At 44.0% G+C, this 13,652-nt stretch overlaps 1 protein-coding gene across 1 annotated transcript in view; it reads right to left on the bottom strand.

Annotated features, from left to right (window-relative positions):
• Positions 1–3,467: 3,467 nt before the first annotated feature.
• kbtbd12 (kelch repeat and BTB (POZ) domain containing 12) overlaps positions 3,468–13,652 on the bottom strand; it is a 51,264-nt gene continuing 41,079 nt past the window's right edge. Inside the window, exons 4-5 of the mRNA XM_078542898.1 lie at positions 5,278–5,475; positions 3,468–4,489 (exon numbers count right to left, since the gene is read on the bottom strand). Coding sequence (XP_078399024.1) covers positions 4,320–4,489; positions 5,278–5,475 — 368 coding nt within the window. The 3' untranslated portion in view covers positions 3,468–4,319. The remainder of the gene's footprint in view (positions 4,490–5,277; positions 5,476–13,652) is intronic.

Genomic DNA, 13,652 nt, shown 5'->3' on the forward strand with positions numbered 1-13,652 from the left:
ACCTACACCACACGGACTGCAGCGGTTCAAGAAGGCAGCTCACCGCCACCTTCTCAAGGGAATGGGAAACAAATGCTGGCCTGGCCAGCGAAACCTACATCCCATGAAAGTATAAAAAAATGAGTCAAATACTTAACACTTTTATTGAGATTTAAAGGAACGTAGACACAGGCAATGCACCTGGATACATTGCAATGTTTAGCTATAGAAAATCAACCTTGAGCTCCAATTATGAAGCCTTTTCTTTCAACTCATGCTGCAATCTTACCCCTTTCTATGTTCCATGATCTTGCTAACCTCTGCACCCACTCTTTATTTTGTGGTTCTATCATCTGTGACCCTAGAACTGCTGGAGTTTAGCTTAAGCAAAGGATGGAATCTGCCCCTAATAGGGCAGTACCACCAGTTAGCGACTCTTTGAAATCAGAACTTATCCAAAAATTGCCAGTGGCAGAACTCAGATATTTTTATGCCACTAGCAATTTGTATCATCACCAGACTATAAAAAAGGATATAGAGGCTCTGGAAAGGGACCAATGAAGAAATACAAGGAAGTACAAGGATGGCGGGTATACGGATCAGGAAACAGGCTGGGAGTCTTTTCTTTTGCAAGGTAAGGCTGAGGGGTGATCTAATAGAGGCTTTTAAAACTATGAAAGGTTTTGGTAGAGTGGATACAGGGAGAACGTTTCCATATGAAGGGAGGAACATAACTGGAGGCCATCAATATAAGATAGTCACCAAGAAATTCTATAGGGAATTCAGAAGAACCTTCTTTACACTAGAGGAGGTGAGAATGTGGAACTTACTACCACAGATAGCGCTCGATGGTCATTGAGTGGAAGCTAGACAAGCATATGAGGGAGAAGGGAATCGAGGATTACGATGATAGATTTAGATGAGGAAAGATGGAACGAGGGTCGAGTAGAGCATAAACGCCAGCAAGGACTGGTTTGTCATGGCCTGTTTCTGTGCTGTGTATCCTATGTAATCCTATCCTATGAGATGAGTTTGCCTCTAAAACATGCACAAATTGTGAGAAAGTTCACATCTAAAAGTGTTCAATAAGCATTGTCTAACCTGGAGGCCCAGGCTGTTTGTAAGCTGTTATGATCAGCACCTGTAGCTTTTTAGCATGAGGGCTTAATACAAAATGGATCCCCAAACTTGCCAAATGATTCCCTCACTTGCTCTCGATTCGTTAGTCCCCGGATGATGTATGAACCTTGACATACAAACACTGCATGAGAGCCATCGCAATGGATTGCTGAACTATTTTTAAAATTCCTTCTTGGGATGTGGGCATCGCTGGCAAGGCCAGTATTTGTTGCCCATCCCTAATTGCCCTTGAACTGAGTGGCTTGCTATGCCATTTCAGAGGGGCAGTTACGATCTGGATCTGGAGCTAAATAAGCATATGGGGCAGGATGTGAGTGTTATGCCGACACAGTTAGGTGAGAAAACAGAGGGGGAGGCATGAGGGGAGCATAAATGCTGGCATGAACTGGTGGGGCCAAACGTCCTGTTTCTTTGCTGTATATTCAATATAAAGTTTAAAACATATTAAGGCTTCTATAAATTGTACTAATAATAAGCATCAGAAATTTACAGTAGGTATCAACCTTCTTCAAATGTAGAACGTGTGCTTCTGTCAAAAGCTGCTAACAGTACTTCACCAAAAAAAAAGATTTATTCAAATCCTGAGTCCAGTTGGACGGAGAGCAAACATGTGACAATTTCCAGGTCTGAGGTTATAAGGAACCTTTGCTTCACCCCCACCATTGCATTTCTCAAGATTTAGACAACCTAAAATATCGATAGATTTAATGCAAAAGCTCTTCAATAAATAACATTCATCAAAGGATTTAAGGGTGGTGATAATTCTCCATAGGTAATCAGTTACTGATAGTCCCATGCCTCAGGTTAGATTTAAACCAAAAACTGTAAAGTTGTTCTCCTGTCCTCTCCTGAAGGTGCTGGCTCATGCTGGGACCAGCAGTGACTCCTTGGGCTGTATGCTCACCTCAGCAGAAGGTTGTGGGTTCAAGCCCCACTCTGAGACATGAATACAGTTGGTATTTCAGATGAGACGTTAAACCAAGACGCTGTCAGCTCTCTCAGGTGGATGTAAAAGACCCCATGGCCACTGTTTTGAAGAAGAGCAGGGGAGATATCCCCTCTGTTAATATTTATCCTTCAACCAACATTCAATAAAACAGATCTTTTGGCCACTGATTTCATTGTTGTTTGTGTGAGCTTACTGTGTACAAATTGGTTGGCATGTTTCCTATATTGCAACAGTGGCCAGGAGTTTCCGGCCCCTCACACCAACAGGATCAGAAGGTCCAGCCAATGTGAACGGAGATTTCAATGGCTCACTGGACCTGCCACGGGGTGGTGGGGGGGGGCAGGGGGAGTGCTAGAAACTTCCAGCCAGTGACTACACTTCAAAACTACTTCACTGACTGTAAAACATTTTGGGGTTTCCTGAGCTGCTATATTAATGCACGTTCTTTCTTTCTTTCTTTCAAACTCGTGTTGGGTTCCAATTGCATGGGCTCTGACCTCTTGGTCATGGGATGTCATGTATGAGTCTGAAGAGAATTCGCTACCCCAGAGGTTTGTGGATGCTTCAGCGTTGAGTGCATTTAAGGCTGGGATAGACAGATTTTTGGTCTCTCTGGGAATTAAGGGATATGGGGAGTGGGTGGGTAAATGGAGTTGAAGCCCAAGATCAGCCATGATTGTATTGAATGGCATAACAGGCTCGATGGGCTGTGTGGTCTACTCCTGCTCCTATTTCTTGTATTCTTGTGAGTATTTGACTATATGTGGAAGAGGAAAAGGTGAAGGGGGAAGGAGAAGGAGATGGAATCACAGCCTACCTCAATGCTGCCCTTTCTTAACAATCACACAAACCTTCCTTCAAGGGAACGGATAGAAAGGTGAAGTTGATGTAGAAAATCAGCCATGACCTTGAACTGAATGGCAGAGCTGGCTTGAAGGGCCAGATGGCCTAATCTCACATAGGGACATAGGATTTAGGAGCAGGGGTAGACAATTCAGCCCTTTGAGCCTGCTCCGCCATTCAATAAGATCATGGCTGATCTGGTTGTGGTCTCAACTCAACTTTCCTGTCTGGCCCCCATAACCCTTGACTCCCTTGTCTATCAAAAATCTATCGACCTCAGCTTTGAATAAATTCAATGACTCAGCTGCATTGCCTCCTGGGGAAGAGAATTCCACAGACTAACAACCCTCTGAGAGAAAAAAAATTCTCCTCATAGAACCATAAAACCATAGAACACTACAGCACAGAAAAACAGGCCATTTGGCCCTTCTAGTGCCAAAATATTATTCCGCTAGTCCCATTGACCTGCACCCAGTCCATAACCCTCATCTCTGTCTTGAAAGGGTAACCTCTTATTCTTAAACTGTGTCCCCCTAGTTCTAGTCTCCCCCACAAATGGAAACATCTGCTCAGTACCCACCCTAACAAGTCCCCTCAGTTTCAATAAAATAATCCTGCTCCTTATGTTCTCATGACAGCAGTGATTAACAAGGATCCAGGCTGATTTGTTTCTCCCCATTCAGGCTGAGGTCAGGTGCCTTTGAGAGTATTCCTTTAAATCAGGGTGATCAGTAACTGGAAGGAGCGGCCAAGAGGGGAGGTTGATGACAACTGTAGAACCCAAATGTCACTCGTGCAACTGTGTTCAAAGATCGGCAAATTGGCTTGATAGCACATCATGCGTATTTGGCACTGAAACAGCGAGGAATTAAAATGAAAAGAAAACCAACCTTCCAAAGTGGCGATCAGCAGAATCACCTCTCTCTCTTATTTCTGAGAAGGAAGAAAGACTTTCATTTATATAGCACCTTCCACTATGTGCCAAAGAACTTTACAGCCAATGAAATACTTTTCAAGAGGTGTAATATAGGAAATGCAGCCAATTTGCACATAGCAAGCTCCCACAAACAACAGAGTGATAACAACCAGATAATCCGTATCTAGTGATGTTGGTTATTAGTATTGGTCAAGGCATCCAGGAGTAGTCCCTCCGCTCTTCTTCAGAATGTGCCATTGGATGTTTTACATCCACCTCAGAGGACAGATGAGATCTCGGTTTGACATATCATCTGTAAGACTGCATCTCCGATAGTGCAGCGAGCTCTGTCCCGGTGTTGCCCGGGAGTTTCAGTGCTGTTTTTGTGTTTGAGGCTTTGGGATGGGGACTCGAACTCAGAAACCTAGGTGAGAGCGATACCCACTGAGCCACAGCAGAGATGAAAAAGCCAAAGCCTGTGTCATCCTTCCTTCACTGGTCCACCAAGTCGGGTGGTGGTGGAATAAGGTCCCTAGGGTTGAGCCTTGCAACGAGACAGACACCGTAGCTGTCATGCATGAGGACTTCGTGGGCCACCACATTCCATTGATTCTCCCAAGGGTCCAATTCCAAGATGTCTTTGACGATGACTTCATGTCGATCTAAGCAGAGGAAGATAATGAAATGCAATAGCTGTACAATGGCAAAAGGCTCTGCATTACAGGTTTAGGGACTTGCTTTTGGATATTCTCTTGGGAACGATAGTTGTAGTCATTCACCTAAGCATTCTGAGCCTCTTACATTTACGGAAGTGTCTACATGGTCCAATATCTATTTTTACAATAACATAACCCAAGACTCTCAGTGTTTTTGTTGCTGAAGAAATTATTTGTGCTTATCTGTGATTTTTGTCTAACCTCTAGACTTGACTTTTCCTATGCTTTCCTGGCCTTTCACCTTACACCCGTCATAAACCTGAGCTCATCCAAAATCTGCTGCCCATATCCCAAATTGCACCAAATTGTTCATCCATTAACCCCTGTGCTCCCAATCCTATGCAGCTCCTGGTCCACCAATGCCATTGATTTTAAAATCCTTTCTCTCATATTCAAATCCCTCCATGGCCTTACCCCTTCCCTACCTCTGGAATCTCTTCCAGCCCCACAACTATCCGAAATCCCTGAGCACCTCCAATTCTGGCCGCTCTTCTCAGTTTTAACCTCCTCATCATTGGTGGCCATGTCTTCAGTCTAAGCCCTAAGCTCCGGAATTCCCTCCATAAATCTCGCTACCTCTCTCTCTCTGCCTTTAAGAGGCTGTTTAGAACCAGCCTGTTTGATCAAAGTGTTTGGCTCCTATCCTGAAGTCTATTTCCCTGGCTCAATGTCAGCTTTTGTATCTGATCAGATCACAGTCAGCCAAGCAAATAACTCATTGAATCTTTTTGTACCTGCGCCACGAAATGCTCCGCAGACGTACAGCTTGCCTTCCACCACCCCGGCATTCGTGGAGTTGGTTCGGAGTGTCAGAATTGGCATAGGCAAAAGAGGTCCCACCCTCCAGAAGTCTCCGTCTGGGTTGTAGATCTCCACAGTATCCAAACATCTCCTGGCCTGGCCTCGGTCAGTGCCGTGGCAACCTATCCCACCTTCAATTAAAGAATTATAAATTACATGTAAAAATAGGATCATAATACAGCTCAGAAGGAGGCCATTCGGCCTATAGAGTCTGTGTCAGCTCTTTCAAAGAGCAATTCAATTAGGTCCAAACCTTCTGGTCTCCTTCGGAGGCCGGATGTACAACTGTAGATGTACTTTGGGAAGTGCTGATGTGCGGATATATGTGGGAATTGCCCAGGAAGTTTCAACTTCTATGGGCAATTCCCCTGCTCCAAGAGGCCCTCTGCGATTGTCTCCTACTCTGGCTACTTAACTGAATATTTACCCAGAAAATGTTAGACAGATTAAAACCTAGTTAATACCTGGGTAACTGCACAATTGATCCCCCAATCACCCCCTGACCCCTCCCCACGAACTACCCCCTGACCTCCTGGCTACCCACCCAACCTGACCCAAATGCCCTTGATCTGATCACCTTCCTGCCTACACTCCTGACCCAACCCAACCCAACCCATGTACCCACCGATCTGACCCAAGCATCCCCGACTACACCCCCGACTACGCCCCATTCCGACCCAAATATCCCCTCCATCCACCAAACCACCCCAACTACCCTCCTGAACACCCGATTACCCCCGACCCAACCCAACTATCTACACATCCATCTACTGACTGCTCACTTGCTCTCTCACACCTACCCACTTACCCAACTCATACCTACCCACTTATCCACCTCACACGCTTACCCACCTACCCAACTACCCACCTAAATTGATACCCAGTTACCCACCTACTCCCCACCCAGTTACCCACCTTACACACTTATCCACTACCCACTTACCCATCTACCCACTTTACCTACTTACCCCCTACTCACTTACCCACGTACCCACCCATCCACTCACCCACCTAAACACCTACCACCCCTACCCACCTCACCACCTACCTATTCACTCACTCACCCAGTCACCCATCCACTCACCCATTAACTAGCATCCATTCATTAACATTCAGACTGGACATTTAAACTTACCATACGGCAGCTAGTAAAAAGAGGGGATGTCCTGACAGAGTCCCACACTGACAGAGTTCCTCGAGGGATGCTGCACTGTGCATTTCTGTGGAATCCGGGCTCGGAAGACTCCAGTAGGAATGCGCAGCAGCATTGTGTTGGCAGCGGCAATCCGACGATCAGTGCTGCTGCTTGGGAGATCCAGGCCTTAATCCCACTCCCCTGCTCCTTCCCTATATCCCTGCATTTTTTTCTCTTTCAGGTATTTATCCAATTCCCTTTTGAAAGCTACGATTGAATCTGTGCCATCACCCTGTCAGGATCCCAAACTACTCGTTGCAGAAAAAAATTTTCCCCTCATGTCACCTCTGTTTTTTTTTTGTCAGTCACCTTAAACCGGTGTCCTCAGGTTATCGACCCTTCAGCCATTGGAAACAGTTCCTCTTTATTTGCTCCACATAAATGATTCATGATTTTAAACATCTCTATCAATGAAATCCTCTTCAAGGATTTGTGTATATGCCTTCTTAAGCCCCACCTTATTTTACTTTCATGGGTTGTGGATGTCACCGGCAAGACCAGTGATTTGTTGCCCATCACTAATTGCCTTTGAATTGAGTGGCTTGTTAGACCATTGCAGAGGGCACTTAAGAATCAACCATATTGCTGTAGGCCTGGAGTCACATATAGGACAGACAGGGTAAGGATGGCAGATTTTCTTCTCTAAAGGACATTAGTGAACCAGATGGGTTTTTACAACAATCGATGTTATGGTCACCATCACTGACTCTAGCTTTATATTCCTGATCTATTACTTGAATTCAAATTCCACCAACTGCCTTGCTGGGACTTGAACCCATGTCCCCAGTGTTAAAGGGTTAACTTTAATAATAGCTACTGAGCATGTGCATAAGGAGTTATGTCCTAATGATGCCACTCCCTGATAGAAGGTGAGTGCGAAGCACCTCAGAGGGGATCTGTAGCTATGTCCTGATGTTCTGTAACCTTGTAAATAGTGATGTAAGTAAAGGTATTTTGAATGCAAAACCATTGCCTTCAGCAAAATTGCTTCTGGAGTGAGAAACCAAGGGATCCTGAGACAAACCCACGATAACAGATGGTGGCAGCAGTGACTCTAGCCACAGAGGCAGGAGAAGCCCAAAGAGACAACCTGCAGTATAGAGCAGTGGGTGAAGGACTTCAAGGCCAACCCAGCAACCACACTGGAGAGGAAAAATATGAGGATAGCCCAGCAATCAGCAAGACAAGCAGTGTGGGAAAAGGGAACCTCGAACCAGGGTGAGAAATAGCTACTACCTTGCTTCTCCCAAAACATAGAGGGCCACAGACAGGCTGAGCAATGGCCAAAATTGGTGAAGGCATTTCACCTGGTACCGCAACGATTCGGGTCTTGCGAGTAAATATAACAAAGACCAATTAAAAATGACATCAGCACAATAGAGAGGGATGACCTAAGTTCAGGAAACCAGGATATAGAAGTGGTTTGGATAGAGATGAGGAATGATAAAGGCAAGAAGTCACTTGTGAGAGTGGTGTACAGGCTCCCTAACAGTAATCACATGGTAGGACTGGATATCAAAGAAGAAATAGTGGGAACTTGTCAGGAAGGAATGGTGATTATCATGGGGCATTTCAATTTACATATAGACTGGAATAATCAGATGGGCAAAGGTAGCATGATGCCGAATTCACAGAGAGTTTTCGGGGTAATTTCTTAGATCATCAGATCCTGGAGCCAGTCAGGGAGCAGACTATACTAGACCTGATATTGTGCAATGAAATAGGATTACTTTATGATATCATAGTGAAGGTGCTCCTAGGTAGCAGTGGTCATAATATGATTGAATTTTACATTCAGTTTGAAGGAGAGAAGAGGGGGTCTAAAATTAGTATTTTTAATTTAAATAATGGCAATCATGAGGGCATGAAAGCAGAGCTAGCGAAAGTGAACTGGAAATTTAGGTTAAGTTTTAGGTCAATAGAGATGCAATGGCAGACATTGAATTCTACATTCAGTTTGAGGGAAACAAGAGTGGGTCTAAGACTAGTATTTTAAACTTAAATAAGAGCAATTATGAGGGCATGAAAGCAGAGCTAGCAAAAGTGCACTGGAAATTTAAGTTAAGGGATAGGACAATAGAGATGCAGTGGCAGGCACTTAAGGGGATATTGCAGGATGCAGAGAATAGATACTTTCCAACGAGAAAGAAAAATTCCACAGGGAGGACCCACCATCCGTCATTAATGGAAAAAGTTAAAGATAGTATCAAACTTAAAGAAAAAGCATATAGTTGTGCAAAGATGGGTGGCAGGTCAGAAAACTGGACAGAATATAAAAAACAGCAAAGTCGACTAAAAGATTAATAAGGAGGGAAGAATCAGAGGATGAGAGAAAGCTAGCTAGAAATATAAAGACAGATAGTATGAGTTTCTATAGATATTTAAAAAAGAAAAGAGTTAGCAAAATGAGCATTGGTTCTATAGAAAATGAGTCTGGGGAGTTAATAATGGAAAATAAGGAGATGGCAGATGAATTGAACAGGTATTTTGCATCAACCTTCGTTATAGGAGATACAAGTAACATCCCAAAAGTAGCTGCAAATCAGGAATTGGAAGGGAGTGAGGAAATCAGGAAAATTACAATCACCAGGGAAGTGGTACGTGGCAAATTGTTGGAACTGCGTGCTGACAAGTCCCTAGGTCCTGATGGGCTTCATCCTAGTCTCTTCAAAAAGTGGCTAGTGAGATAGTTGATGTGTTGGTTCTAATTTTCCAAAATTCATGAGATTCGGGAAAGGTTCCATTAGATTGGAAAATAGCTAATGTAACTCCTTTATTCAAAAAGGGAAGGAGACAGAAGGCAAGAAACTATAGGCCAGCCAGCTTAACATCTGTCATAGGGAAAATGTTAGAAGCTATTATCAAAGGCATTATAACAGGGCACTTAGATAAATTCAAGGTAATCAGGCAGAGTCAACATGGTTTTGTGAAATGGAAATCATGTTTAACCAATTTACTGGAGTGCTTTGAAGAAGTAACAGGTGTGGTGGATAAAGGAGATCCGGTGGATGTAGTGTACTTAGTTTTTCAGAAGGCATTTGACAAGGTGCCTCATCAAATGTTATTGTGGAAAATAAAAGCTCATAGTGTAGGCGGTAACATATTGGCACGGATAGGAGATTGGAGGGTAGGCATAAATTGGTAATTTTCTGGTTGGCAGGATGTGATGAGTGGTGTGCCATAGGGATCAGTCTTGGGTCTCAGCTCTACACAATCTATTAAATGATTTGGATGAAGGGACCGACGTTATGCTTGCTAAATTTACTGATGACACAAAGATAGGAAAGGTAGTTGTGAAGAGGACATAAAGAGCCTACAAAAGGATATAGGTAGGTTAGGTGAGTGGTCAAAAACCTGGCAATTGGAGTATAAGGTGGGAAAATGTGAGGTTGTCCATTTTGGCAGGACAAATAAAAAAAAAGCATATTATCTAAATGGTGAGAGATTGCAGAGCTCTGAGAATCAGAGGGATCTGGGTGTCCTAGCGCATAAGTCACAAAAGGCTAGTATGCAGGTGCAGCAGGTAGTTAGGAAAGCTAATAGAATGTTGAGTATTGCTGCGAAAAAATACATTTTTTTGTTGAATTTTTCATCTTGCACTCATCACCCTTCCGCTGTTCCCAATGGGCAAGGTACAGAACGTACCCAACCAGCCCGTGCTTGCAAAACTCAAAACAGCGTTCAACATTAGATGTGATTCCTTGATTGGACAACATTTGTTAAATGATCCTCAGTGTGCTAAAAAGTGTGCTGACAACCAATTTAAGATAGTCAATTAGGTTTGCAATGTGGCGCATTTGTATGTACTGGAAGCTACATATATTAATACACAGGGCCCTGTTCTTTGCAGACAGAAGGAATATGTACACACATTGCACCTGCTTCAGCTAAACAAAGTAAGTGATTCATTGCCCAGGGCAATATCTTGACTAATCAGAGCCTGGTTTAAATTTCAAACAGTGCTTGGTAGTTAACAGTCAGTCATTATTAATTGTTGCATTCTCCATGGCAATGCCTCTACCAATCAGAGTCTACTTGCCAACCAATCAGCACCCTCTTCTCATACAGTATAAGTATGCTGTTTCCCCTGACATTGGTATTTTCTTGCAAATTGTCCTGTTGAGTGCAAGACGAAAAGCTTCAATGAGAAATGTCTCTTTTTTCAGCAATATTCAAGTTCTGTACTACCAAATGACTATTTAATAGCATGATATCATTTATTGCAAGGGGAATTGAATGCAAGAGTAGGGAGGTTATACTTCAGTTATACAGGGCATTGGTGAGACTACATTTGGAGTGCCGTGTACAGTATTGGTCTCCTTATTTAAGGAAGGATGTAAATGCATTGCAAGCAGTTCAGATAAGGTTTACTAGATTGATACCTGGAATGAGTGGGTTGTCTTATGAGGAAAGGTTGGACAGGCTAGGCTTGTATCCGCTGGAGTTTGGAAGAGTAAGCGGCGACTTGATTGAAATATATAAGATCCTGAGGGGTCTTGACAGGGTGGATGTAGAAAGGATGTTTCCTCTTGTGGGAGAATCCAGGACTAGGGGGTCACTGTTTAAAAATAAGGGGTCACCCATTTAAGACAGAGATGAAGAAACATTTTTTTCTCTCAGAGGGTTGTGAGAATTTGGAATTCTCTTTCTCGAAAAGTGGCTGAGGCAGAGTCTTTGAATAGATTCTTGATTCTTGAGAAGTAGATAGATTCTTGATAAGCAAGGGGGTGAAAGGTTATCAGGGGTAGGCAGGAATATGAAGTTGAGGTTAAAATTAGATCAGCCGTGATCTTATTGAATGGAGGAGCAGGCTCGAGGGGCCGAGTGGCCTACTCCCTCTCTTAATTCATATGTTCATATGTTAGCACTTTGTTATATGCTGTCGGGAGCATCACAGATGACGTGCTGACCAGGCGGGGTGGGGGAGCGAATGAAAAGACAGTGTCCTATGAGGATGTCATCAGAGCCTTTAACTCACTTCATTCTCGGAAGAAATATTGTGATAGAGAGGGCAAAATTTAATCGATGTAGTCAAACAAATATGAAGGGATCAATTCATTCATCAACCAATTGTACGTGCATCTCTCTGATGCCGCAAAGGCTTGGAAACACTCATTGGTGAATTGTGGCCCATTGTCAGAGGTGACTCTGTCCAGAATGCTGTGTGTAAAGAACATCCTCTTCAAGGAGGTAATAATGGCTTCAGAGGTGAGGCTGTGTAGCTTTTGCATCTCTATGTCGCGGGAATAATAGTCAACTACTATGAGAAATACTTTCCCTTTGTATTCAAACAAATCGGTACAAATGTATTCCCAAGGCCTGGATGGGAAGGAGGAGGGCAGAAGTAGCTCTTTCTGTTTCTGTCTGTGAATGGTGCAGATGATGCAGTTGGAGACCATCTCTTGGCCACCATATGGAACGTTGTGCCCTGGCCCGACAATTGGTAATACCAAGACGTCCTTGGTGAATCTTCTGGAGGACCTCTGGATGCGCAGAGCCCGTGGTACAACCAATCATTCATTGTCTGCCGGGAGGTAATTTGGAGGTATTCTATGTGGTAACAGTATTGCCTCAGTACAGGGGTTTGCTTGGAATGTACTGTGGCCATCTGTCCAGGCAGTATGTGTAAGTCTGGATGCATTTTTAATCTTGTCTCGGTGCTGTACGAAATTCTTGCAATTTGTAGTCTGTTGCCGACAAGTATTGAATAGTCAAAGTCACAAGGGCTTCAACTTCCTCAATGAAGGCTTTATCTTCCTGTTGATTTCACCAAATTTGATGAGAATGTTCAGAGTTATGTAGGCGTTTCTGTTCAACAAAGAGGGCATTCTCGATTCTGGATATCAAATGATGTTTCAGAAATGTCCCTCTCTTTATAGCATTCTATCAAGCTGACTGTTAACATTTAGCTTGATTCCACCTGGACCTTGGAGTTGAATAGACGAAGGCTGCAGAGTTCTTTTGTTCAGCCCTGAAACTGTATCCGGTAAAACTGAGAGTCCAGCTCCTGTGTCCAGTTTGAATTCAGTAGGATGTCCATTGAATTCAATGTTAGCACCTCCAATACTGGCTTTTATTTTCTTTTATTTCTCCTAGGAAGGTGATTTCCAGGTTGTCAAGGTCTTGAATTTCTTGAATGGAGGTTCCTTTAATAGGTTTCTCTTTTTGGTTTATAAACACAGATTTCCTGAAATGGCAGGACCTTTAAAAAGGCTTCCCCTTGCCACGCCCATGGTTCTGCGGAATTTGGGCAGGGCACTCTTCCCGCCTTTGGACTTTCTTCTTGCCATAGCGGGAAAATTGGACAATGGCAGTTGGCACCTTTTCAGGATGGTTTCCTGGTCGATGCCTTCATTTACTTTCTCTTTTACAACCCACAAACTGAACGATTTCACCGGGCTGTTCCTGTGGGATTCCCTCAAACCCCATTCTGACACCCGCCCTTCGGCCTGTCTGGCCAGTTGTGCGGCTTTTACTAAAGTTGAATCTTCCTGAGACTGTGAAAAGTCAGAGAGGTTTTCATCGTAAACACCTCCAACTCTTCTATCTCTAGGGGCCTGAATTTTCCCTGAATTTCACTAGGTGCAGTAGTCGGTTTGGAAATCGATGCTTTCCCCAATGATGGATTTTCACGCCGCATTGTCCCCATCCCGCCTTATTAATTATGTATCCACGGAAATCCACGGATCGCCGGCGAGCAGCCTCTGGTTCACTCGCCCCAATGTGACCTCACCACTTCCTCACTCCGGGCACCATGTTTAAATGGACTTGGCACACACAGTTCTTAATGCTCGCAGCCCAGGACAGCTCGATTGAAGCGATGGCCCCAAAACCTAAGAAGAGTGCTGCCCTCATGTTTAGCGATGCCGCACTTGAGCACCTATTGGATGTTGTGGAGGCCTGCCATGATGTTCTTTACCCCTGCTCTGGCCGCAGGAGGGGCAACAACATCACCAATCCGGCTTGAGAGGCAGAGGCAGTGGTGGTCAGTGCAAACGCTGCCCAGCAGATGTTGGCCATCCAGTGCAGAAAGAAGTTGAATGATCTCATCTGTTCCACCAGGGTAATTCAGCCGTCTGAGCACTCTCAACTCACACACTCACAAGGCCATCA

This window comes from Cetorhinus maximus, chromosome 6 (genome assembly GCF_964194155.1).
Source record: "Cetorhinus maximus chromosome 6, sCetMax3.hap1.1, whole genome shotgun sequence".
Lineage (NCBI taxonomy): Eukaryota > Metazoa > Chordata > Chondrichthyes > Lamniformes > Cetorhinidae > Cetorhinus > Cetorhinus maximus.